Source organism: Oncorhynchus gorbuscha, linkage group LG08 (assembly GCF_021184085.1).
Source record: "Oncorhynchus gorbuscha isolate QuinsamMale2020 ecotype Even-year linkage group LG08, OgorEven_v1.0, whole genome shotgun sequence".
Taxonomy (NCBI): Eukaryota; Metazoa; Chordata; class Actinopteri; order Salmoniformes; family Salmonidae; genus Oncorhynchus; species Oncorhynchus gorbuscha.
In genome coordinates, this window is record NC_060180.1 from 56,298,829 (window position 1) to 56,325,297 (window position 26,469).

Below are 26,469 nucleotides of genomic sequence, written 5' to 3' on the forward strand. Positions count from 1 at the left end.
TTCAGATGACTCGTAATGTCACACAGAAAAGCCATTTCACACAGAAACATTTCGTCTCGGAGTTGTGTTGTGTCTTTCCCTTTGCTGTCCAAGAACAGACAAATCTCCTCACGAAGCTCGAAACATCTTTGAAGCACCTTTCCCTGGCTTAGCCATCGCACCTCTGTGTGATAAGGCAAATCACCATGCTCCGTTTCTAACTCCGTCAGAAATGCCTTGAACTGGCGGTGATTCAAACCTTTGGCTCTGATAAAGTTAACTGTGCGCGTGATGATGCTCATTACATGCTCCATTTTCAAGGCTTTACCGCACAACGCTTCCTGGTGTATGATACAATGATAAGCTGTCAGCTCACCTGTCGCGTTTTCCTCTTGCATCTTTTCCCGTATCTTCTCCACCAGTCCGCTCCTGTGTCCACACATCGCAGGTGCTCCGTCGGTTGTCAAACCCACGAGTTTTTCCCAAGGCAGCTCCATCTCATTTACACATCTTGACACCTCTTCATACAAATCATGCCCCGTAGTTGTGCCATGCATAGGACGTAAAGCCAAAAACTCCTCTGTCACGCTTAGGCTGGAGTCCACTCCGCGGATGAAAATTGACAACTGGGCAATGTCAGAAATGTCGGTGCTCTCATCCACAGCCAAGGAATATGCAATGAAATCTTTTCCCTTTTTCACAAGCTGCTCTTTTAGATTGATGGACAACTGGTCTACTCTCTCGGCAATGGTGTTTCTGCTCAGACTCACATTTAAAAAGAGTTGCCTTTTTTCTGGGCAAACTTCGTCACAAACTTTAATCATGCAGTTTTTGATGAAATCCCCCTCCGTAAATGGCCGGGCTGATTTAGCGATCTCTTCTGCCAAAATAAAACTGGCCTTGACAGCAGCCTGGCCTTGTGATTTGGCTTTTTTGAACAGAGCCTGTCGAGATTTGAGGCCTCGTTTTAATTCCTCTGCCTTTTGTAGCCTTTGTTCCATGTCCATATTCTTGTTTTTGTCCGCGTGTTTCGTTTCATAATGTCGTCTCAGTTGGTGGTCCTGTGTAGCTCAGTTGGTAGAGCATGGCGTTTGTAACGGCAGGGTAGTGGGTTCGATCCCCGGGACCACCCATACGTAGAATGTATGCACGCATGACTGTAAGTCGCTTTGGATAAAAGCGTCTGCTAAATGGCATATATTATTATTATTATTATATTATACTCTTTCAGTACCGCCACACTTTCTCCACACAGAAGACACACAGGTTTTCCAGCTACCTCCGTGAACAAATACTCCGACTCCCACCTTGTTTGAAACCCCCGGTTCTCAGTGTCCACCTTCCGTTTTGCCATTTTTGATGGGTATCTGAAAGTTAATTTTACTGTGATGCTGACAACTGCTGTGCCAATAAATATTGAAATGAAGCAGCCTACTGCTCGGTGCGTCACCGTTGCATTGTGGGAAATGTAGTATTGGTGCGTGTAAAAGATCTGCGGGCTGCCGGCTTGCTGCGGTCTGCGGGCCGGTTCTAATAATAAATCAAGATCATCCCAGGGGCCGTAAAAAACCTTCTCGCGGGCCGGATGTGGCCCGCGGGCCTTGACTCTGACATATGTGTCATGCCTGAATCTCAAAACGAAATAGTCCAATGTAAATAGTGTCTCCAACACCAAAGCTATAGAAACTCAGCAATGAAATACCCTCATGATGGATCCTGTTCACTATTCCAGTTATTGACAATGTCATATTCATACATTCGTATATGTAATTCTTAATCAAATGATTCCAAAGACAGCAAACACAGACAACACCATTGATTCAGAGGGTCACTCATTTTAGGTTAAATAAAATTATTTGCCATGACAACAGCAGAGGTGGTGGAAGTAAGTCACCCACTGGGCAAAAACCTGTTGCTTACGTGTCATTTAAAACAATGTATCTATGTGATGACTTTGCAGAAACCTGATTGGATTTGCAAAAGACATCAATGTAAGGGGATTTAGTATTTTTTTCACAAATGTTTTGTTGCTTTTACGAGTTTATCATCATAGTCTCTCAGGTGAATTTAAAAGGTAAAGTCACAATATTACTGTCGTTCTTGGTTGTAGCGGGCTAGTGACAGTAAGTCCATTTGTAGTTTTTAGGGTGCGTGTGGTATGCCACCAGCTACATGGTTGACTCATTTGAAGAGAAGTGGAGGGTAGTAGCTACTGCACAGAATGATTGTATATAGTGTGACACACATGCAATATAACTTGTTTTTCAAGGGAACATCATTTTCCTGTCATGTTTAGTTTAAAAGGCGAATTCTCACCTGCTATTGTATGCATGTTCTTACATACTGTACGTAGCTTTAAATAGGCTATTTAAAGCTACTGTTGAATAGGAGAAATTGGACTGAATGACGGCATTTTACACATCATGCTGATAGGAATTCATGGCGGTTTTAGCCAATGGGATGAAACTAGCAGAGTTAAAGTAATCCAAACTACTTTGGTGTGGATTATGGAAATTGAGAAAGAACTCGTGACAAGGTCGTGTCCGATTTACATTTTATCTAAAGACCATTTTCAAGCTCCACGTGGGAGACTGCTAATACCATAGACAAGTCTTAAGGCAGCACTGTGAAATCAATAGTTCACGAAAGATTGATTCCTCTGGCACAGAAGTGATATAAATTCATGTGATGAAATGATTGCACCAGCATCTGTACAGTACAGCTCCCTTGACTTTCAGGTCTGGCTTGATATAACCCAGCAGCCCCCGGCCCAGTTTAACCAGCAAGCCACAGAACCATGGGGGTCCGGGAGCACCACCAACATTCCTACTTGATCACTAGTGTTAATTTGCTAAACTAATTACGTCACTACTATGGCCTATTTATTGCCCTCATACTGTATATAAACTTTATTGCTTTGACTGTACACTCGTTTATTCCATGTAAGGGTCACTGCTTTGCTTCATCTTGGCCAGGTCGCAGTTGTAAATTGACTTGTTCAACTGACCTACCTGGTGAAAAAAAAGAAGTCCTCATCCAGGAGCCAGCAACCGTAACTACCCTTTTATGCAGGGACTCGATCACCCTGTCAAACTTTTTGGCGGTTGGCTTCAGGGCAGTCTGGCCAGCTTCTCCATTAGCTTGTCCAGGAGATCCAGCTAGAGAACACCTAGAAGACCAGGGAAGGGCCATCTTTTTAAAGCCAGTAAGGTCCAGAAGCTTGTGCAAGCCATGCTGGATAATTAACTGGATAGACTCCGGCAGCCATTTTGTCAGACAGTGAAAAGTCAGTGTCTTGCACGGTACATGCTGGTGCATCAGGTCGTGAGACAGGACCCATGGGTGGCCAGTTGCAGTCTGTGGGACTCGCAGCCTGATGACTTTGCAGTTGCTATGTTCCAAAACCCCTCATTTGTTCCTTGGTCAAATAGGTTTATCTTGCGTGAGTAATTTGCACCGAGTGACAACCATTCTAGTTCACCTGGAAGAATGCTGATATTTTCCTAGTTCCAGAAAATCATTTCTAATGTATGGCCAACACTTGTTTGTGGATCAATTTGTTTTTGCGATTTGTATATCACCAACACCATTGTCAAATGTTATGCTCTTTCTTGAATAGACATTTTGCTCATGGGGGGAAAAAAGCAACCATTTAGTTGTAGTTTCAGATTCAAGTCAAGCAAATTGTCAAATAATTCTGAAAGGCCAATGTGATTTCCATAAACTTTATTTTACGCCAATATAGCACAAAAGTGATCATATTGAACATTTCCCATGTGTCAAGACCATACAATTACACAATAAATAAATGTATAAATAAAATAAATACAGGACATTATTGTGCACAAAAATAAAGATTCTGAAGCAGATGCTTTCAAAACATTGGATTTGACAAGACATTACCTGGAAGTTGTATAATACTTGCACTCAGGAATCACAGTTTAAGGATCCAACTCTGGGTAGAGAAGGCAATGTAAACCAAAGGATGGTACAGTATGATAAACACAATACTTATATATTTTTTTATTACATACTGATATTACAGGGTTATATACCATTTTATCAAAAGCTTATACCAGGTAGTGACACTAGTGCTATTCAGACTTAGAAGTTAAACCAATTCCAAGTAAAAAGTACTTGCCTCCGTAGACCATCTCATGCCACCACAGCCACATTCAAAAAGGGCTGCTATTGCACAATACAGGCAGACATCCCTCAAAGGCACTTTATCCCCTTTGCCAAACAATGCAGTGTAGTGCAGCCTTTTTCAACTGAACACTAAAAAGCTATATTACCCAGTTAAGGTCAAAAAAATAATAACCTTCTGGTATCTATAGCTAAAAACGAGTGGGAAAATTACTGCGAAGCAAAAGAAAGTGAAAGTTGTCACACCCATTGCCCTCCGTATGCTGTTGTGTACCAATTAGTGAAGTGCAATTATCATAAAAAAGGCAGGCGATGTCAAAGCATAAAAAAAGCGAAGACACACTTCAGTTTTGACATGGGGGGGGCACTTGGCAGCTTGTGATCCCACTGCCATTTCAGAATCAGGTCTGAGCAGGAGCTGAGGGAACAGGGTCAGGTTTGTGCGCATGAAGTGAATCAAGCCAGTAGTGTGATGCTGTAGTCAGAATATAGGTTAATTCAAAAACAAACATGGGCACCATAGTCCAAATAGGCCAGACACTAGCCTAAGATTGGGGAGGACTCCCTGAATGAACAGAGCCTCCTGGTCATTTGCTCCCAGTGAGAGCAGAAAGCAGCAGGTTGGTTGAGACTTGGGGATGGTGCCCAGAGTCATGGCCCTGGGGGGGTGAAGTTTTCCCTAGGTACAGAGCCATGATCAGCATCCCCTCCCCCAATCCTAACCATCACCTTACTTGAGCTGTTGGTCCATTATGAATCTCCGTGATGTTGGAGCAGCTGTACCACGTAGCGCATGCGGTGCCTCAGCTCGGCAGAACAGCCCATTTCTGATAGCATGCTCAGGAGGTATGTGTAGGAGACACGTTCGCGGCTGATGTAGGTCAGTAGGTAAGAGTCGGAGGACTTGCACAGGATGATCTTTGTGTGGTCGGTGTAGAAATTCACCTGGGGAGGAGGAAGTTAAATAAAGTCACGGGGCATAATTAGTGCTAAGCTACCACAAGAGGGTTTTGGAACTAGGATCGTGCTCTAAAAACAGCATTATATCTACCGGTTGTGACAGTGTGGCTGTAAGGCCTTACCTGCAGGGTACCGTTGTTGAAGAGCATCACCAGAGCATGGTCGGTCTTCACCCACTGCAGAAGGAGTGGCGGCTGGGAGGGAGGCTGGTCTTCACAGTGGAGGTCACCACCCTGGAAGAGACAAGAAACTTGTTACATTACAATCCCATTTAGATCATAAAACTACAGTGGCTTGGGGAAGAACTCACCCTGGCATTTATCCTATTTTGCTGCTTTACAACCTGGAATTAAAGTTGATTTTTGGGAGTTTGTAACATTTGATTTACACATGCCTACCAGTTTGAAGGTGCAAAACATTTACATTGTTCAAGGAAAAACTGATCCAGCTCCTTCAAGTTGGATGGGTTCTGCTGGTGTACAGCTCTCTTTAAGTCATACCACAGATTCTCAATTGGATTGAGGTTTGGGCTTTGACAAGGCCATTCCAAGACAAATATTTCCCCTTAAATAACTTATTGCTTTAACAGTATGCTTAGGGTCATTGTCCTTCTGGAAGGTGAACCTAAATCCCAGTCTCAATTGTCTGGAAGACTGAAACAAGTTTCCCTCAAGAATTTCCCTATATTTAGCATCCATTATTCCTTCAATTCTGACCAGTTTCCTAGTCCCTGCCAATGAAAAACATCCCCACAGCATGATGCTACCACCATTCTTCACTGTTGTGATGGTGTTCTTGAGGTGTTGGGTTTGCACCAGACATGCCAAAAGCTACATTTTAGTCTTGTCTGACAAGAGTACCTTCTTCCATATGTTTGGAGAGTGTCCCACATACCTTTTGGCGAACAAAACGTGTTCCTTTTGTCTTTCAATTGAATTTCTGGCCACTCTTCTGTAAAGCCCAGCTCTGTGAAGTGTACGGCTCAGTGGTCCTATGGACAGATACTCCAATCTCTGCTGTGGAGCTTTGCAGCTCCTTCAGGGTTATCTTTGGTCTCATAGATGCCTCCGATTAATGCCCTCCTTGCCTGGTCCGTGAGATGTGGTGGGTGGCCATGAGTTTGTGGGCAGCCCTCTTGGCAGGTTTGTTGTGGTGCCATATTTTTTTCTATTTTTTTAATACTGATTTAGTTGTGCTCTGTGGGATTTTCAAAGTTTAGGTTATTTTTATAACCCAACCCTCATCTGTACTTCACAACTTTGTCCCTGACCTGTTGAGAGCTCCTTGGTCTTCATGGTGTCGCTGGCTTTGTGGTGCCCCTTGCAGACTCTGGGGCCTTTCAGAACAGGTGTATATACACAGATCGTGTGACCCTTAAATCAAGTCCACCTGTGTGCAAACTAACTAATTATGCAATTTCTGAAGGTAATTGTTTCCACCAGATCTTATTAGGGGGTGAATACATATGCACACCACTTCTGTTTTTATTTTAAACAAGTACATCATCTCATTTCACTTGAACTATTTTGTATATGTCCGTCCAATGAAATAAAAATAAAAATCAATTTTATAGACTGGTTGTAATGCAACAAAATAGGAAAAAAGCAGAGGGGGTGAATGAATACTTTTGCAAGGCACTGTACACCCTGATTAGTCATACCCCGATAAGGTGGTTAATAGAGAACCTTCAATGCCTCACCTCCATGAGGTTCTGTTCCATGTAGTTGGCCATCAGCTCCACGATCTGCTTCTGACTGCAGAGCTGCTCTGGTAAAGCACTGGCCTGGAAGGTGAAGTGTTTGTTGTTGGTCAAGCAGTAGTGCACAGTCCTGTGGGGGAAGACAACAGAGATGCATTAAACGAGACAAGGGTTTGAGACATTGAAAAGGCTACAATAAACCAGCAGAATACAGGTTGGCAAATCAATAAACTAAGGCTAATAACTGCTTGAATATAATTTATCAAGTTGAAAAGGACTCTTACCTGCGTTGATCACACAGACTCAAGTGTGTCCCCTCATTGAAAAGCACACCAATGTTTTGATTGGAAAGCTGGTAGCCAAAGCCATATTTGTTGGAATAATCAACCCACTTTGTGACCCAGATAAAGGATTTGGGCCTGGAAAGACATGGCGGGTTTCTTGTAGCTGGAGAGGAAGACACTCATTTAGAAATGTCTCAGTAGAAGATTTCAGTATAATCAACTTGTTTAAATGCCATTTGAAGTATTGTACTAGAATAGCTTGTGGAGAGGCTTAAAGCTCACCTGCAGGCATGGCAGACAAACAGCTGTTGAGGACCTTCATGGCCGACTCAGCTATAGACGCAGGGGTAAGGCCATCTTCACACGCTTGAGAGAGGGGAGGGTGAAATTTAGTTTAAATTCCCACCAACAGTGACAGTCTGGCAAACTGATTCAATGCCACTTAAATATAATCCATGTAGATTAAAAGCTGTCTCGGCTATACATTTGGAAGAGATCATGATCTGTTAGTGGTCCATTATTGGCACATCACCACATTTAAAGCATCACGTTCAGCAATTGAGGTTCATCAAACTGAAACAGAGTAGTGACTTACGTTCTGTGCTGCTGGCCACCGAGCCTTTAAAAGAGCGTGATGCTGCAGACTTCCTGGACTCCTCCTCAGCTGGTGTATCTAGCAGACCAGAGCTGACTTGCTGGCCTCCGTGGGAGGGGGAGCCTGAAAGAGGAAACAGCTGTCATGAGCAGTTGTCCTTCCTTACAAAGAATGGCACATGAGCCAAATGCAGTTTGTTGTATTGAATGACCGCTACAGACACCAGGAGGCTGGGAGAACTGTGATTTACAGAGTGCATATGCAATTGCATTTTGTTTCACAGGCCTGATTCACAAACCTTTTAAAAGATGATCAAGCCATCACCCACAACCTCCCCATAGATTGTCTGGCTGAAATGGGATTCTGCTAAATACAGTACAACACTATTCTGAGACATTCACTACTATGGCTGCCCTTTGACAGTCCCTTGGTCTAGGGCTCTTGCTTCATCTCAGCTAACAAGCAACACTGCTGCATAGTTTGAAAGTAATTAACCTTAAATCTAGCCTGCACTATAGAAAAGTTTAGCTTATGCTAAAAATAATCCATCCTTCAAAATACATACCTCATCGGTGCAAACTGTTTTGTAACTCATCTGGCGACTGATGGAGCATTTGACGATGCCTGACACAAGTTTGGAGATGCTCTCTCGCTCTTCACAATGGTTCTTCTCCACTATAAAACCAAACGCGTTAAATTATACCCCGATTCAAGAGATAATCCTGGGATTAAACTGCAGCCTTTTGAAGGTCAGTCATGACTTGCCACAAAGCTTACCTTTGGATTTTCTCTTGCCAAAGAGACTCTTGGCCATCTTTGTGAAAAACCTCTTGGCCGGGCTGGGAAGGTTGAGCTCTGGCACTGTCACACAGCTGCTGGGAGGCAGTTTATCCGGGGTGAAAGCCTGAAAAAAAAAAGTTTAGGTCGGGGAAACTGCAAGGTCGGCAATTCAAGCAACCGCTTAGCGCAATTAATACTGCCATCCTCTCGAGTCACTAGTCAGTGGGCACGTGCTGCTATTCCTAGTGTGGCTCTAGAAAGTACACTTCATATCCAAGGCTCAGCCCTCCAATTGTACCCAAATTGCATCTAAAGATTAAGCATAATGCAATTGGAATGTTATTCAAAATGCAAGTACAAATCAAGGCATTGGAGGGGGCTAAAAATATAATCCAATAAGTAAAAAGCTTTTGGAATTGGTGCTGTAAAGTCACGCCTAATTCCAGGGCATGGGCCACATACCTTGGTGAAGAATTGGTGGTTCAGGATTTGGTCTAGTGTGAAGCGGTCACTGGGGTCCTTCTGCAAAATGCCAGAGATGAGCTTCTGAGCCGCAGGAGACAGGGTCGAGGGCAGGTTGTATTTTACCTCCTTGATACACTTGTATGTCTCCTTCAGGTCAAGGGTTTCAAAGGGAGGGTTCCCACACATCAGTGTGTACCTGGTTGAAGCAAATCAAAATATTAAGTCTCCGCACAGCCAGTTGATTTAAACTGTTGACACATTCCTCCATTTGAGGAATGTTATAAAAGCCTAAACACGCTTATCCATGGTCTACCTCACACCCTTAAACTAGAGGTCGACCGATTAAGATCTCAATGCGAATACCGATTATTGGAGGACCAAAAAAGCAGATAACTATTATTCGGCCAAATTTGTAATAATGACAATTACAACAATACTGAATGAACACTTATTTTAACTTATAATAAAATCAATTAAGCCTCAAATAAATTAAACATGTTCAATTTGGTTTAAATAACACAAAAACAAAGTTGGAGAAGAGTGAAAGTACAATATGTGCCATGTAAGGAAGCTAACTTAAGTTCCTTGCTCAGAACATGAGAACATATGAAAGCTGGTGGTTCCTTTTAACATGATTCTTCAATACTCCCAAGTAAGAAGTTTTAGGTTGTAGTTATTATAGGACTATTTCTCTCTATAGCATGTGTATTTCATATACCTTTGACTATTGGATGTTCTTATAGACACTTTAGTATTTCCAGTGTAACAGTATAGCTTCAGTCTTTCTCCTCGCTCCTCCCTGAGCTCAAACCAGGAACACAACGAAAACAGCCACCCTCGAAGCAGCGTTACCCATGCAGAGCAAAGGGAACTACACCAAATCTCAGAGTGACATTTGAAACTATTAGCGCGCACCCCGCTAACTAGCTAGCCATTTCACATCAGTTACACCAGCCTAATCTCAGGAGTTGATAGGCTTGAAGTCATAAACAGAGCAATGCTTGACGCAAAACGAAGAGCTGTTGGCAAACCGCACAAAAGTGCTGCTTGAATGAATGCTTACGAGCCTGCTACCGTCGCTCAGTCAGACTGCTCTAACAAATCATAGACTTAGTTATAACACAGAAATATGAGACATTTTGGTCATTAATATGGTCGAATCCAGAAACTCTCAAAAACAAGACGTTAATTCTTTCAGTGAAATACAGAACCGTTACGTATTTTATCTAATGGGTGGCATCCATTTGTCTAAATATTCCTGTTACACTACACAAGCTTCAATGTTGTCATAATTACGTAAAATTCTGGCAAATTAGGCGGCCAAAACTGTTGCATATACACTGACTGCATGCAATGAACGCAAGAGAAGTGACACAATTTCACCTGGTTAAATATGGGCTGCTAACCTGGATTTCTTTTAGCTTAATATGCAGGTTTAAAAATATATACTTCTGTGTATTAATTTTAAGGCATTGGTGTTCATGGTTAGGTACACATTGGAGCAACGATACGCAGCGCATCGATTATATGCAACGCAGGACACACTAGAAAAACTAGTAATATCAACCACGTGTAGTTAACTTGAGGTTATGATTGATTGTTTTTTTTATAAGATAAGTTTAATGATAGCTAGCAACTTACCTTGGCTTACTGCATTCGCGTAAAAGGCAGGCTCCTCGTGGAGTGCAATGAGAGGCGTGTGGTTAGAGCGTTGGACTAGTTAACTGTAAGGTTGCAAGATTGAATCCCGAGCTGACAAGGTGAAAATCTGTTCTGCCCCTGAACGAGGCCGTTAACCCACCGCTCCTAGGCAATCATTGACAATAAGAATGTGTTCTTAACTGATTTGCTTAGTTAAATAAAGATTAAATAAATGTGTTAAGGGGGAGGCCAAATCCGTGTCCAAAAATACAGATTTCCTATTGTTTTGAAAACTTGAAATTGGCCCTAATTAATCGGCCAATCCCATTATTCGGTCGACCGCTACCTTAAACCATTTGAATACTCAATTGTGTATATAATTTACATTCAAGGCTTAAGTAGGAGCTGTAGCACCATAGAGCGAAGTGTGACAAGTACACACTTCGTCAAATACAATGGACACCAAAGGACAAACATTCCAAGTATACTTACATTACACAACCTAGTGACCAGACATCAGACTCTGTTCCATGGCCCTGCCTGTTCAACACCTCGGGGGCAAGGTAGTTTGGCGTTCCACAGATTGTTCTGAGGAGAAACCATTTGCATTAAAGCAGTTCACCTCGGATTGGCTTTGACGGAAACCTGAATATTCAAAGGAATGGGACACATTCCACCAGATGACTTACTTCTTCCTCTGCTCGACTGTTTCCAACTTCGCAGCAAGCCCAAAGTCTCCCAAACGCAACTCCATGTTCTCATTCACAAAGAAATTGCCTGCAAGGGCAACATTTGTCAGGTCAGTTTTCCCAGGCCTCCCACAAGGAATAGTTTGAAGTGCTTTGATATAAAAGTACAACCAAATAATGACAAATTCAAAACATGCCATTTTCAAACTGTCTGAACTGAATGAGAGTTCAGAGAGTACCACCATTGTGGTAAAATAATCCAAACACCACATCTTATTCCACAAATCACCCTACACACCTAATTTGAGATCCCTGTGAAGGATGCCTCTGTTGTGAAGGTACTTCAGCCCAGATATGATCTGCCGGAGGTAGTACCGCACTTCTGGGTCTGTCAGTGTGTGTCTTGCTTTCCAAATGTGTGCCAGGGACTACAAAGACAAGGTCAGAGTGCTGTCAGTACCCAGTGAACACCCTTCAGAATGTCTGCACAAGCTGTAGCACCACAGACCAAAGCAAGCGCACAGCTCACCTTTCTACTGCAGAGCTCAAGGAAAATATAGATGTTGTCCTGGTCTTCGAAGTGATGGGAGAACTTCACCACATGTTTGTGATGTAGGGTTTTGTGAAGTTCGATTTCATTTGTTATCTGTCAGAAGAGTAATAAAACAGGCACCCAAAATATCAGTAGGAATAAAGACTAATGATTTTTGGAAAGGAGTTAAGTCTGCAGATGATTGACAATGAAATATGACCTTACCTTATCCCTCTGATGAGGTTTTAACACCCTGCTCTGTGGTATCACCTTCACAGCATACATTTTGTTGCTGGAAAGGTCTGTCATTTCATAGCATCGTGCAAAGCCACCCTTTGAAGTAAAACACACTACAAATCAGTATCGGCCATAATCTGAACCATAAAAATAGCTGTTTACAGCGACATGTCTTTCCATGCATTTCATTTGTTTATAATGAAATGCAATTCGAATTAGGATAATGCGACTGCAGCATTTTAACAAAAAAATGTTCCTCCTCATGCGGCAGCAGACAGGCGAAGATTTTTTGACACCGCGCTGTGTTGATACATTGTATCACGATACAAGATGCATTTAGAATATGTACATTTTATCAACTAATTAATTATCAGTGACACGTCCGGCGTTACATCGCATCATTACAACTAGGCAAAAGAACGTTAACTATCCTCATGGACGGCTTATTTAAAAAAAAAAATAATAATAAAGGCGGCTGGGAGATAGCCTACCAATGACCTCAAAATAAAGTCAAGAGAAAATCTGGATAGCCTAGATTATACCTCGCTAGTAACCCAGCTAGAGAATTAATGAAGCTGGTAGAGAGTTTGTCATACCCCGCACGTGGTCATCATTCCGCAATGAAACAATCACATTTGAGTGTAACGTGTAGCCAGCCCTGGTTTGCAGAACATGCGAACCAACCGGGAATAAATCATGCCAATGAATGAAAGTTGCCACGTTGTAACACTGACGCAGCAATAGCCAATCTCTTCATACTACCATCAAGCCACATTGTCAACATAACCGTGTCTAAATAATTGATTTGTGTGCGATACATAGCAGCACATAGATCAAATTGATATAATATTATACCTTTCCCAGAAGCTTTCCTTTGCTGTAAGATTTTCCTGTCTTGGAATCAGTCACCACCTGGGCGAGATCTGGTTTGATTTGTTCCGATTTGGTCTTGTTCGGTTTAGTAGGAAGAATAACTTGGCCATGTTCTGGACAAGGTTTGAATAGATCCGGATTCATCGTGAGACATGAAGTACGCTGAGAGGTGGTAAAACACGCAGTATTCATTCATCCAAAAATAGATATTCTCCAACAATCCTCAGATTTAACAATTTATCCTTTTAGCTGTGTTGTATCCTGAACTCCAACTCGTATACATCTGACATGCCCGGGCTGAAAATTCTGCAGCTATATAAACTGTCCCTGACGTCACAGAAGTGGGCGGGTGAATAGGTGGCTCATTCCTAAAATGAACCAACCATATTTGCTCGAAATAGTTCTCAATCAAAGCTGATTGAAACAATAAATGTGATTTTTATGTGTGTGAAATACATAACGTCCTCATGAACAATTTTATCCAGTCGCGTGACTGTATTGATTCTACTGCTGTTGAATGATATTATTTTTTTGAGAGACAGACGGTTTAAACCTGTCATATAAAATAGACAATACATTTTTTCACATTATCAGAGCAACAACACTATCATATAGCGGTGTAAAGTATACTTTAAAGTACTACTTAAGTCGTTTTTTGGGGTATCTGTACATTATTTTACTATTTATATTTTTGACAACTTTTACTTCACTGCATTCCTAAAGAAAATGATGTACTTTTTACTCCATAAATTTTTCCTGGCAGCCAGAGGTACTCGTCACATTTTGAATGCTTAGCAGGAGAGACAAATGGTTCAATTCACATACTTATCAAGAGAACATCCTGGTCATCCTTGTGATAAAGTGCTGTTCGTTGATTGCTGTTTTTATTGTAATTTAATTCCTAAGATACTGGTTACATTGCAATTTTTAAGACAAAATCATACTAACAAGATACGTGAGCAAATATATATTTAATCGTGAATATCCATGTCATGTTGATATAGCATAATACGTGTGACGTGCTCTGATAGAATAGCAGTGGTGGGAAATGTACCCAGTTGTCATACTGGAGTAAAGGTAAAGATAAGTTAATAGGAAATGACTCAAGTAAAAGTAAAAGTCACCCAGTAAAATACTACTTGAGTGAAAGTCTAAAAGTATTTGGTTTTAAATACACTTAAGTATCAAAGTAAATGTAATTGCTAAAATATACTTAAGTATCAAAAGTAAAAGTACAGGTACAACACGTTTTACAGGTATATATCGTTTTAAATTCCTAATACTAAGCAAAGCAGACGGCCACATTTTCTAGATTCAATTTACAACTAGCCAGTTGCACACTCCAACACATAATTTACAAACGAAGTGAGTCCTTCAGAAAAGAGGCAGTAATATCACATTGACCTTATCCCTTGGCTGAACATATTGAGGCTGTCTACTCATTTCACTTCTGACAGTGCATGGAAAGTGATTCCAGATGCCACCTAGTGGAGTAAACATCGAATGATTTCAGCATGATCTATACCACATTCGGCAGTAGGGGTGCGGGGGTCCGACTTTAAATGTACTCATGAATGTTGTAATAGAATGCACAAAGTGCAATTTCGAATTTGGGTAGTGCATCATCGTTTCCTCTTGTCATGTTTGTCATTGCATACCGTAGCGAGCTATTTATAACTTGTCAGAAATGTCCAGATCAACTAGCCCATGTCAGCGAACGTTTTTTTTTATTTCGTTTTTTTAGCCTATAAATATTGCTGTGATTTTTGTCACTCAAATATCACATGAATACACATTAGACATGGCAAAATGTATAGAATTGAAAGGAAAATAGCTTTAAAACGGCAAAATGTTCTTTGCACTCCATGATAAAATGTGTAGAAATACAGGAAATAAGCTTTAAACATGCACAATTCTCTACACCAATAAGAGGGGTGTGAACAGCTTGTGACCATAGAAATAGTCTAGGGGTGCACAGCGGTGTTCCCCGATGCTGAAAGGGGGGGGGGGGGGGCCGCAGCAACGCAAAGTGTCTAGATACAGCTTTTAGCCGTGGTATGTTGGTCATATACCACAACCCCTTACTTAAAGGTGCCTTATTTAATATTATAAACATAGTAAAATTATTTTTATGTCACACCTGCAGTAGTCTGATATATCAAAGCTTTCATGTAATCAGGGCTCAAACCACCTGGTTTATAATGGCAAATAATCAGTGGCTGGGTTAATTCAGAATCTGGACATACAGTAGGTCAACCCTTTCTAAGCTTTACATGTTGAGACACTGTGTTCAAAATGGTACATTTTCAGCAATCGGAAAGCTGCTTCCTTGGTTTTAGGCATAAAATACATTTTACGAATAAATAATTTTTGTTTTTAATAAATGTTCCTGCTAATAATTTCCCCCCCGTAATTCAAACAATGGCAATTCCTTTTCATGTAAATGTCTGGGGTCTGCATCTTGATCACTTCACTTGCATTTCAGAACCAAACCATGGAAGGCAACAAGAAACATTTAGAGTGAATAACTTTGACATTTTATTCTGAAATGCATGAATACATACACGAATGCAATTTTACCTTCACAAATCTACTTCGTGATCTGCCTAATAAAGTGGTATTTTAACACAGTTATCACCTTTCGAGTGATTTGAGGATGAACAGTACTGCAAACTTTCATTTTCAACCAGTCTTAAGGACTTAAGAAGGCATTGGAATGCAAAATCAATGTACAAAAAAAACAAATGAAGGACTGGAAGGTTGGTAGATTTAGAGCAGGGGGTGTCAAACTGATTCCATGAAGGGCCTAGTGCAGGGTTTTCCAAACTCAGTCCCTGGGATCCCAAGGAGGATACGCTTGGGTTTTTGCCCTAGCACTACAGAGATGATTCAAATAATCACCAAGTTTAGATAATTTGAATGAGCTGAGGACAGAGTTTGGGAAACGCTGGCCTAGTGTCTGCAGGTTTTTGCTTACAGTTAAGACCTAGACAACCAGGTGAGGGGAGCTCTTCACTAATTAGTGATATTAATTCATGAATTAAGTACGAGGAGCGAAAACATGCAGACACTCGGCTCTAGGTGCAATGAGTTTGACACGTGATTTAGAGGGGGTGGGTGGATCAGGTTCAAAACATGCCCATGTTGTTAATGTCTCCATCTCCTTTGGCTTTCTTGTCCTGGGACTCAGACCAGGCCTTGTTGATGGTGCGCTTCATCTCATCGTCCCCATCAGAGTACATCTTTTTCAGCATGCTCATTAGTCCATCGCTAGGATCAGCATTCTCTTCTGGGTTTACACTGGGCTTACTGTGCAAAAACGACAATGATATTTGTATTTCTCTAAAAAGGTTTGACAGTAAACATCTTGAAGAGTGTCAAAGTTACAGCTCAATATCCATTACAAGTCTAATCAATTAAGAGTGATTTAATCTTCAACCATTCAATTATTTGGTTTAGCACACTAAATTGTGTTTGACTTACTCTTTTTCTTTGATCTGTTTCTGCACCTGTGTTAAGCATTCCCACTTCTTGGTAGTCTTCTTCTTACACATTACCAGGACCATATCTGATTTAATCTATAACAAATAAGGATATGACAAGGGATGTCATTTACACTTTGCCCAGATAAAGAATTGCAGTTTACAATGTTGATGTAAATCTAAAAGAATCAAACACCTTTTTAGAGCTGTCCTGAACATTAACAGGATTAAGAAGATTGTTGATCGTCATTTGATGGTTCTTCCCATCCAAATCGTTCACAAGTAGAACGAAAGACCTGTATGCAGGAAACAATAGATCAGTTTAAATATAAAAAACATTAAAAACAGGCAAAAGTGTTGACTGAGAGAGCAAAAGGGATTGAAGCATTTATCAATGTGACATGACTAAAACATAGCCTACCTCTCTGTGAAAGTGACCTTCACATTTTCTGGTGCAATCTTGTGTACGCCATTGAGGGTGATGTAGATTTTGATAAAATTTTCTGATTGGTCCCACCCTGCGTCAAAGAACATGCATTCATTGTAAAAGCAGCAGGTTGCCTACATTTTTTACATTAGTGTTTGCTAGCCGAGCTGCTAGGAAAGCAATTCATACTTTTAGATATTACAAAAGTAGTACCATAGTTGTTTATTTTGACTGTGTATGCTTTTGAGGCAGAGGTTGGATCTGCCTCCCTTTTTGCCAGCTGCTCTTTCTGACTTCGCTTCACTGAAATCTCCTTCTCAATCTTCTTCTGTTCCAGTTTGAGGACATCCTGAACACGTGTTCTCTCAGACTTCTCCAGAAGACTGTCGATCTCCAGTAGGTCTGTCTCCAACTGGTTGATCTAAGTATATAAAAAAACATTTATGCCTCTACATCGAGAATAAAGCTAACGTTTGCTAGCAAACATTGATTTGCAACAGCTAGCTAGTAAGCAACTCACTCGTTAGCTAGCTAACAAGTAAGTTAGCCGTCACACCAAGACGCCAACACTAAGCTAGCACACATCGCTAACTAAAGTGAACTAGCTACTTGACATGCCACGGTTGACTTAATATTTAGTTAACGTTACTGAGTACAATTTAGATTATACTAAAATGACTAGAATTAAGTATTCTAGCTCATTCCTAATTATATGGCGCAACATCAGCTAGCTTGCTAACGATAACATCCTAGATAAGAATTGGTAGCTAACTGGCAAGTAACCAGGCTGAGAAGACTTTGACCGGGCTATTTTCATGCAATCCTCAGCAGTCCCATAACATGATGGATTACCTGTTCGCTGAGGTCCATTTCGTCGTTTATTCTGTAAGGTTTATATGGGTGTGTTGGATAGATTAACAGCGAAGTTTCAATGCTCCTTTGTAACAATGAAAATGCTCCGTCTAGAGCGATTGATGTTTCACTTGAGTTCCGCCAACATTTTCACCTTTCGCTATCGGTCAAAATGTGCACTGTACAATGTCCAATGATACCTGAAAATCAATTTGCCTACTAATAATTTTTTTCCACATTTTTTCATATTACTCGAGTTGAAGGAAACAAGTACAACTACTATCAGAATAAAAATCAACAGTGTATTTTGATGAAATCACTATATTTGCTCTGAGACGCAGTAAGTAGTAGTACGTTTTATTGGTTTCTCGCAGTCACACTGAATTGTACACATTTACAATCATAACATCAATCATATATAATTATCGAATAGTAAAATCCTAAACTAGCAAAACACTTGTGCAATATGCCGAAATCGCTCTGCCATTTCCTGGTTGCTAAAATCCTAATAGTTAGCCTAATTTCAGTTTGTGACAAAACAAGCAATTCATTAGTGTTGAGAATCAACGTACCATCTAACTCGCTGTACAATATAATGTCAATAACCAAAAACATTGTATATTCAGCTGGTTGAAGCTGGTGTACAAAACTGAAAGTAAAGACACAAAAACTAAACATAAGAACAGAAAGTATACAAATAGTGCACATAGAACTGATCTACCACTTCTTATATACTGACAAAAAAAATATAAAGGCAACATGCAACAATTTCAACGATTTTAATGAGTTATATATAACGAAATCAGTCAAATGAAATAAATTAATCAGGCCCTAATCTATGGATTTCAAATGACCGGGCAGGGGCGCAGCCATGGGTGGGCCTGGGAGGGCATAGACCCACCCACTTGGCAGCCAGGCCTACCCACAGGCCACTGAGGAGCCCAGCCAATCAGAATGAGTTTTTCCCCACAAAGGGGCTTTATTAAAGTGGTCCTGGGCTGGTGTGGTTACACGTGGTCTGCGGTTGTGAGGCCAGTTGGACTTAACACCAAGTTCTCTAAAATGACGTTGGGGTGGCTTGTGGTAGAGAAACTAACATTAAATGATCTGGCAACAGCTCTGGTGGACATTCCTGCAGTCAGCATGCCAATTGCACACTCCCTCAAAATCTGTGACAATGTGTTGTGTGACAAAACTGCACATTTTAGAGTGGCCTTTTATTGTCCCCAGCACAAGGTACACCTGTGTAATGATCATACTGTTTAATCAGCATCTTGATATGCCACATCTGTCATATGGATGGATTATCTTGGCAAAGGAGAAATGCTCACTAACAGTGATGTAAACAAACTTCTGCACAAAATGAGAGAAATAAGCTTTCTGTGCATATGGAAAAATTCTGGGATCTTTTATTTCAGGGAAAACAGAAAGGAAAACGCCACACACTGCTGCTCATATCCCAGGTGATATTTATTTATAACAATGTTTCAACCCTTAGGTCTTCATCATGCATCCATATCCCAGGTGGGGGTGGAAGGTCCTATATATAGGGGCAGTACTCAGTGACATCACTTCCTGAAACAGGAAGTAAAAAATGTATAACATTGGTTCACAATATTAACATGCAATGTATCAAAATATATGATCATACACAAGGAATGTGAATGTGATCAACATTTACAGTAATATACATACACATACAATATATTTTATTTCAGCTCATGAAAACATGGGACCAACACAAATCAAATAAAATTGTATTTGTCACATGCACATGTGCTTACAAGCCCTTTATCAACAATGCAGTTCAAGAAATAGAGTTAAGAAAATATAAACAAAATAAACTAAAGTGAAGAAAAAATATATAAAAATCAAAACGTAACACAAGACAATTTAGATACACGGGGTACGGGTACCGAGTCAATGTGCAGGGGTACAGGTTAGTTGAGGTAATTTGTAAAGTGACTTTGCATCGATAATAAACAGCGAGTAGCAGCAGTGCAAAAACAAAGGGGTGGTCAATGTAAATAGTCCAGTTGGCCATTTGATTCATTGTTCAGAAGTCTTATGGCTGGGGGGTAGAAGCTGTTTAGGAGCCTTTTGGTCCTAGACTTGTCGCTCTGGTACCGCTTGCAGTGCGGTAGCAGAGAGAAAAGTCTATGATTTGGGGGACTGGAGTCTTAGACAATTTTTAGGGCCTTCCTCTGACACGGCCTGGTATAGAGGTCCTGGATGTCAGAAAGCTTGGCCCCAGTGATTTACTGGGCCTTACGCACTACCCTCTGTAGCACCTTACAGTCAGATGCCGAGCAGTTGCCATACCAGGCGGTGATGCAACCGGTCAGGATGCTATCGATGGTGCAGCTGTAGAACTTTTTGAGGATCTGGGGACCCATGTCAACTTGACATGTTGCGTTGATATTTTTGTTCAGTACTTTCTTTCAATGAGAATGACAGATCTCTAGCTCACATTTCTATGTGAATTTGGTCAGGTCGCCCAAAACGTTACATATCGCAGCTTTAATATAATACATTTAAAAAATATGCCTTCCTAATACTGAGTTGCATCCCCTTTTGCCCTCAGGACAGCCTCAAATCGTCGGGGCATGGACTACAAGGCATCGAAAGTGTTCTACAGGGATGCTGGCCCATGTTGACTCCACAGTTGTGTCAAGTTGGCTGGATGTTGGGTGGTGGACCATTCTTGATACACAAGGGAAACGGTTAAGTGTGGAAAAACCCAGCAGCGTTGCAGTTCTTGAGACACTTAAATCAGTGCACCTGGCACCTACTACCATGGCCTGTTCAAAGGCACTTAAATATTTTGTCTTGCCCATTCACCCTCAGAACGGCATACATACATATATATACAAGCCATGTCTCAAGACTTGAAAATCCTTATTCAACCTGTCTCTCCTTCTTTTGTCAAAACCGATTGAAGTGGATTTAAAATGTGACATCAATAAGGGATCATAGCTTCACCTGATCAGTCTGTCATGGAAAGAGCAGATGTTCCTAATGTTTTGTACACTGCATATACAAAACAACAATACTATGACAAGGTTAGGGGTGGCAGCTTTAGAAAATACATCTTTAGAGTTCTTAGGCAGGCATTTTTAAGGCCCTGGGCTATTTGGGGTGTGCATTGATCTGTTTAGTGAATGGGAGAGTTCTGATAATGGCCTGTGCGTGTCATGGGAGTGTTCAGTTTGTGGATGTTTGCCGTCCAGTAATTTGCCATCTAGTTGAGGTGAGCCAGTCTGAAAACTGGGAGTTCTGCAAGGATTTAGCAAATAGGAGTCAACAGCAATGACCATGTTTACATGCACAGTATTCTGGATAGTAACTCAATCCCGCTTAAGGTCTTATTCGGGATAAGCTGTTTACACACACCTTTGGTATCCCTGTACCCATAAATAAACAGAATATTCATAATTTAAGTATATGGGTTAAATGGAATAGTAACTGAAATCTGAACACTGACTGTAGGCCTATAAACTCTCACATGTAGCATAATATAATCATAATTATATTAACTTCACAGAATTATGCATTTCTTGCAGTGAAAATATTCGACAAATGTTAATTTTGTCTCGGGAACAGGAGTGGAGAAATATTTATTTCAGCATCTCTTGAGATAATGCAAATGTGTGTAATATGTTATCTTGACACTGTTATGCAAGCAGTCAGTATTCCAACCACATAACATATGCACCCAAGACCAACTGAAGTCTTTTCAGAAACATGTTTTGAAGTTCTCAGCTTTTCATTTCTTTAAAACCGGTCAAACTGATGACATTTGGCTTTTTGCACAGATCCAATCTTTCCACTGTTTTGGAGTTATTGTGTTTTCTCCCCGGTCCTTAATTGAAACCGACTACTTTACCGGTGTTAAATAGATTACTAATGCATTCATTCTGTTTATGGAAGTCATTCTAGTGAGCACTACTTTTAGTCTTCTGGGGCAACAACTTATAACAGAAGAGAAGCTGCATGTTCAAACTATAGCTGACAAACAAATGGCCTACCAAATGTCAGAAATTATAAGTAGAAACATGTCTAAATTAGGGGTGAAAGTAGTCAGTAGTCAATTATTTATTGTAGGCTAAATTATGGTGGATCAAACTGCTCAGGTAGCCTACTTTTTGAAGTGATATGTTTGACAGATGAAAACATCACAACACCCATGATATGTGCAACTGAGATCTGTGAAAAAGATCTGTGAAAAGACCTGATGTCATTGTTTAAAAGACCAGTTAGTGAAACATTTTTTTAACGAATTGGGCTCCCACTGAATATTTACATTCAATAATGGAAAAGACACTTTGCTAATGGAAGCACTTTGTCAGAATGATAACAAGTGAATGGACAACCTCATTTGAGCACTGTGAGCTCTCAGCCATACCAAATGGTTAATTGAACATAGGAAATGCTAAGTTATCTCAGGAGCATTTTTGACATAAGGCTTTTTACAACGCCAACAGCAAAGCACCGATTCTCATTAAAAGACAATCAGGGGATTCAAACATACATCCTTTTATTTGTTTTAATACAGTTGACACCTTTAAGCTGTCAGTTGCAAACTTCAATTAACATAATTCAAAGAGGTGTGGAAAAGAAAAACAGAGTTCACAGCATAGTGTACTGTGTTGGTCAGGTCGTCCGACAATGACTAACCCTAATCACCAGTAGTGTAGTAGAGGATAAATGCACGTAAATGCTTTTATATTTTGCACGAGTGTTTACCCATCTTCTGCAGGTTTAGGGACCATTACTTTACTCACTGCAAACGATGACCACCTATTATCATTATTTTTTACCACTACATCATTGAGATAAATAAAATCACCACATGGCCCGCTGTATTCCAGACATCTGGTTGTGGTCCGCCAGGTGACGGAAGACTATGCGACTGAGACGCCACCTGCGCTTGACGCCACGCGGCCGTGAGGTCATCACACATCTATTCCGGATTCGTACTGGGCAGCTGTCACGTGGTAGTGCGGCGATTTCTTTATCGGCAACATCCTGCAAGGATAGTTATTTGTCATGTAAAACAGTGGAGGTTTAATATTCATCAAATACAAGCTACTCAAACAAGTTGTCGTTAGCATTAATGAAATTATAGTTGATGTTATCATAGGACATCCCCGCCCCAGTAGTTTCAAGTTTCAATGTCACGCGCACAAGTACAGTGAAATGCCTTTCTTGCAAGCTCTAAACCCCACAACGCAGTAATCAATATCAGTGTGGCACTAAAAGCAACATAAGGGGGGGGGGAAATAAGAACATGATCTGTGCTAACTAAAACAACTAAAACAAATGCCACTTTGGCACCTCCAGTGTACGGAGCTGTTGTAGACTTACGACCTGTGCATGGCAGTAATGAATGATTGGAGGTGCCAAATAGGATTTTTTTTCAGTTGCTTGTAATTAAAAAATATAATTTTTGTTGCTGTCTAATGGGAGTTTGAATCAAACCTTCCTAGGTGTTAGAGAAGCCATGTCATACTCATCGTCGGCATCTCTAACGCACAGATACTGGGGCAAGAACATCCCAACAAACTATTTAACAAAACACAAAATACTGACCATTACAACCACAGAAAAGATAGTTGAAGCACAATATGCATAATTGTGGGCTACCTGAAGCTCCTTGGGGAGAACAGTGTTCTTCCTTAGTGCATTGATCCGTAGTCTTTCATCTGCATAGTCAAAGGCCATCTGCCTTCTCTTCACGTCGCGTAGCATTCTCCAGTCAACATAGTACCCTCTGACTTGCTCCACCACACTCCAGCAGCTTCTCAGAGTCTGGAACACAGACATGAAGTTGAGAAACCATACACAGATGATAGCATACAGGAGATCTACCTCTGGTCCACGTTCATGCGTAGGATGCGCATACAGCTCGTAGTGTTGATCCAACGCATGCGTGCGCATCAGAAGCAGAGCCAGTCTGGTGGCACACCCCGCCTTATGTCAGCTCACTGGTCACCATAGCAGCACCCACTCGTAGCATGCGCTACTGCAGGTATATCACACTTGTCACCCACAAAGCCAATTCCTCCTTTGGTTGTCTTTCCTTACAGTTCTCTGCTGCCAATGACTGGAACAAACTGCAAAAATCTCTGAAGCTGGAGACTCATATCTCCCTCACTAGCTTTAGGCGCCAGGTGCAGTGCATAGCCTATCTGTAAACAGCCCATCTATCTACCTACCTCATACTGTATTTATTTATCTTGCTCCTTTGCACCCCAGTATCTCTACTTGCACATTCATCTTCTGCACATCTACCATTCCAGTGTTTAATTGCTATATTGTAATTACTTCGACACCATGGCCTATTTATTGCCTTAACTCACTTATCTTACCTCATTTGCACTCACTGTATATAGACTTTTTGTTTTCTTTTGTTCTACTGTATTATGGAATATGTTTTGTTTATTCCATGTGTAACTTTGTGTTGTTGTATGTGTCAAATTGCTATGCTTTATCTTCGCCAGGTCGCAGTTGCAAATGAGAACTTGTTCTCAACTAGCCTACCTGGTTAAATAAAGGTGAAATATATACATATATATTTTTAAAACACAAAGTGCTGCTCAAACGTTTTCCTTTGTAGTTAGAAGACTTAGCCCAAAGGCCGGCAGATGGCGATAGTCATTTAATCTTACCATACAAAGGAAACACCTTTCCAGCCTGAATAGAGAATGTACGAAACGGTCCACAGTGGATACAAGTGTATAACCGGCTGCATGCAGTCTCTTTGGACGGTAAGCTGAAATGACTCAATAATCGCCATCTGCCGGCCTTTGGGCTACAGAAGAATGACCTTGCTTGCAGAGAAAAGCTTTCCAGCATTCTAGCAACATCTTTATATATAATAATAATAATAATATATGCTTTAGCAGACGATCCAAAGTTACAAAACATAGATTGAAGCCAGTAGAGCTCAGAAGGACCACATCTTTACTTTGGTGAGTTACAAAAATAGATTGAAGCCAGTAGTCACTTAACAAAGTTGGGGAAACAAACATTTTCTATGAAAGGATAAATGGAAAGCATCAGAGCATAGAGGCCATGGTGATCCTGTTAAATTACTAGAGTGGCTTTGTCATAAACCCTCAAAGTTCCAAAATGGGGTGTATATGGCAGCCATATTGGTCAGGGAGAAATCCAAACCAGTCTAATTGGAATTAATGGCAGTAGAGGCATGACCCTGATTTTACTTGTGCAGGAAAATAAAATGTGATATTAGAAATTGTGTAATAGAATTAGTCAATCTAAAACATTGTCAAAAAATGATTTTTATGGTTTTATACACATTTTCTGTATAAATAGCCTCATATGTAAACAGACCATGAATGTCACCATTTTTGTTTTTTTGAAAGCTGTGAGTACTGATATGATACAATATCAGTTCCTGTATCAAATTGTCTAAATCCTATCATCAACTGACTTCAGCCAGTGTATGGCTGTAGATTGACTGCATGGTCTGAATGTAATATTGGCTAAATGTATGGAATCACTCCTCAGACTATCTTGCCTAGTGCAGATAAAGTCATTATTTTACATGATCGTATCACAGCACGGACAAACTATGGTTGACCAACTCCCTGACCGTGATCCCATAATAAGAAGGTTCAAATAATTTGTTGTTGTAGCGCGATGGACCAGAGCTAGGCTTTCGTTAGCATACTAGCTAGCAATCCCGTCTTCTCCTCCTCTTTCAGGCTAAACAGTCCACAACTGAAATGTACCCTTGATGAAATCCTTAACAATAATTCAAACGACGTCATACCTGTTTAGGTGTACAAAAGGAGGAGTGAAAAACATTTAACCCCGCAAGTGCAGTCCTACAGGCCGCCGCCATCTTGACAATTGCGTCTTCTTCTGTAATGCTCAAAATGTTGATGTGCACAATACTACCACCTTGCGACAAGGCGGGAGTTAGCCTGCATGAAGTTTTTACTTGGTTGTCACTATTACAGCCACAAAGTAAAATGGTCTATATCGCAACAATTTATGAAAACAAAAAATGTTTGTCTTAATTTAAGGCTAGGGTTAGGCATCAGGTTAGCATTGTGGTTAAGTCAGGGTTAAGGTTAGTGTTAGATTTAAAATCAGATTTTGAGAGAAATTGTAGAAATAGACAGAGTTTAGTCATAATGATATTGTAACTAGTTATGACCTTTTACACTGTGTGAACTCATTCAGGTCAGGTGCAATGCAAATGCAATAAACACAAAATATCTTGAATAACAATAATAAATACAATGAAATTATGCTTTAATGACTCGATCGAGAAGGGAAAAAGGGAGAGATTCCCTGCAGAACCCCATTTTCACCTACGGATGGCAGTATTTGTTCAGTGATGAAGTGATTTGATATCTGAGTCTGAATAATGTTTGGATTTAATCAGTTTCACATCAAATTGGTTGAGGGCAATCCTTAATCATTTACAAAACAATACAAGTGAATTCTTTCACAATTTTCCACCAGACCATCATCGATTGTAGCTGCTTGAAGATGTGTTCCTGGATAAATACTAACTGCTAATGTGTTCACAATAAAGATACACAATATGGAGCTAAGTTAGAATTTTGAATACAGTTCAACTCATCAAATTCACATTATACAATATGTTATAATGTGAGATACCCTCCCCTGGCCGGCTCTAGGCATAAGTGACATAAGAGGTCCCTTAGGACCCCATGCCTATAGGGGACCCACAAAAAACAAAAACATGAAAATTATATATATATATACACAGTACCAGTCAAACGTTCGGACACACCTTCTCATTTAAGGGTTTTTCTTTATTTGTACTG

The 26,469-nt window shown here is 40.6% G+C and overlaps 3 protein-coding genes across 3 annotated transcripts; all 3 read right to left on the minus strand.

The window, feature by feature from the left end:
* Positions 1-3,690: 3,690 nt before the first annotated feature.
* Positions 3,691-13,179, minus strand: LOC124041866 (serine/threonine-protein kinase PLK3-like). The gene is made up of 15 exons (XM_046359949.1): positions 12,863-13,179; positions 11,996-12,103; positions 11,768-11,884; positions 11,537-11,666; positions 11,239-11,326; positions 11,042-11,137; positions 8,906-9,104; positions 8,441-8,567; positions 8,225-8,338; positions 7,664-7,786; positions 7,351-7,434; positions 7,069-7,231; positions 6,785-6,914; positions 5,208-5,318; positions 3,691-5,070 (listed from the first exon to the last, which is right to left on the minus strand). Exons 1-15 carry the CDS (start codon positions 13,070-13,072, stop codon positions 4,876-4,878), a joined length of 1,995 nt encoding a protein of 664 aa, XP_046215905.1. The 5' UTR covers positions 13,073-13,179; the 3' UTR covers positions 3,691-4,875.
* Positions 13,180-15,394: 2,215 nt separating this feature from the next.
* LOC124040946 (calcyclin binding protein) lies at positions 15,395-17,797 on the minus strand. The gene is made up of 6 exons (XM_046358070.1): positions 17,642-17,797; positions 17,003-17,210; positions 16,784-16,880; positions 16,559-16,658; positions 16,364-16,458; positions 15,395-16,189 (listed from the first exon to the last, which is right to left on the minus strand). The coding sequence occupies exons 1-6, from the start codon at positions 17,657-17,659 to the stop codon at positions 16,009-16,011; spliced, it is 699 nt and encodes a 232-aa protein (XP_046214026.1). The 5' UTR covers positions 17,660-17,797; the 3' UTR covers positions 15,395-16,008.
* A 4,364-nt stretch (positions 17,798-22,161) lies between these two features.
* mrps14 (mitochondrial ribosomal protein S14) lies at positions 22,162-25,572 on the minus strand. Its single transcript, XM_046359950.1, has 3 exons — positions 25,440-25,572; positions 23,288-23,452; positions 22,162-22,669 (listed from the first exon to the last, which is right to left on the minus strand). The coding sequence occupies exons 1-3, from the start codon at positions 25,509-25,511 to the stop codon at positions 22,487-22,489; spliced, it is 420 nt and encodes a 139-aa protein (XP_046215906.1). The 5' UTR covers positions 25,512-25,572; the 3' UTR covers positions 22,162-22,486.
* Positions 25,573-26,469: the final 897 nt, after the last annotated feature.

What these genes read in the sequence shown, in the direction of transcription:
- LOC124041866 (XM_046359949.1), bottom strand. Translation starts at nt 13,072, where the DNA reads ATGAATACTGCGTGTTTTACCACCTCTCAGCGTACTTCATGTCTCACG. An exon ending in TTGAGCTCTGCAGTAGAAAG is followed by an intron (nt 11,667 to 11,767) that starts GTGAGCTGTGCG and finishes TTGTCTTTGTAG; the next exon opens with TCCCTGGCACACATTTGGAA. An exon ending in AGTTTGCACCGATGAGGTAT is followed by an intron (nt 7,787 to 8,224) that starts GTATTTTGAAGG and finishes TTCCTCTTTCAG; the next exon opens with GCTCCCCCTCCCACGGAGGC.
- LOC124040946 (XM_046358070.1), bottom strand. An exon ending in AGTCAAAATAAACAACTATG is followed by an intron (nt 16,881 to 17,002) that starts GTACTACTTTTG and finishes TCTTTGACGCAG; the next exon opens with GGTGGGACCAATCAGAAAAT. An exon ending in AAACAGATCAAAGAAAAAGA is followed by an intron (nt 16,190 to 16,363) that starts GTAAGTCAAACA and finishes GTTTTTGCACAG; the next exon opens with TAAGCCCAGTGTAAACCCAG.
- mrps14 (XM_046359950.1), bottom strand. Translation starts at nt 25,511, where the DNA reads ATGGCGGCGGCCTGTAGGACTGCACTTGCGGGGTTAAATGTTTTTCAC. An exon ending in CCTTTTGTACACCTAAACAG is followed by an intron (nt 23,453 to 25,439) that starts GTATGACGTCGT and finishes TCTGTGTTCCAG; the next exon opens with ACTCTGAGAAGCTGCTGGAG. An exon ending in TTCTCCCCAAGGAGCTTCAG is followed by an intron (nt 22,670 to 23,287) that starts GTAGCCCACAAT and finishes CTATCCTTGCAG; the next exon opens with GATGTTGCCGATAAAGAAAT.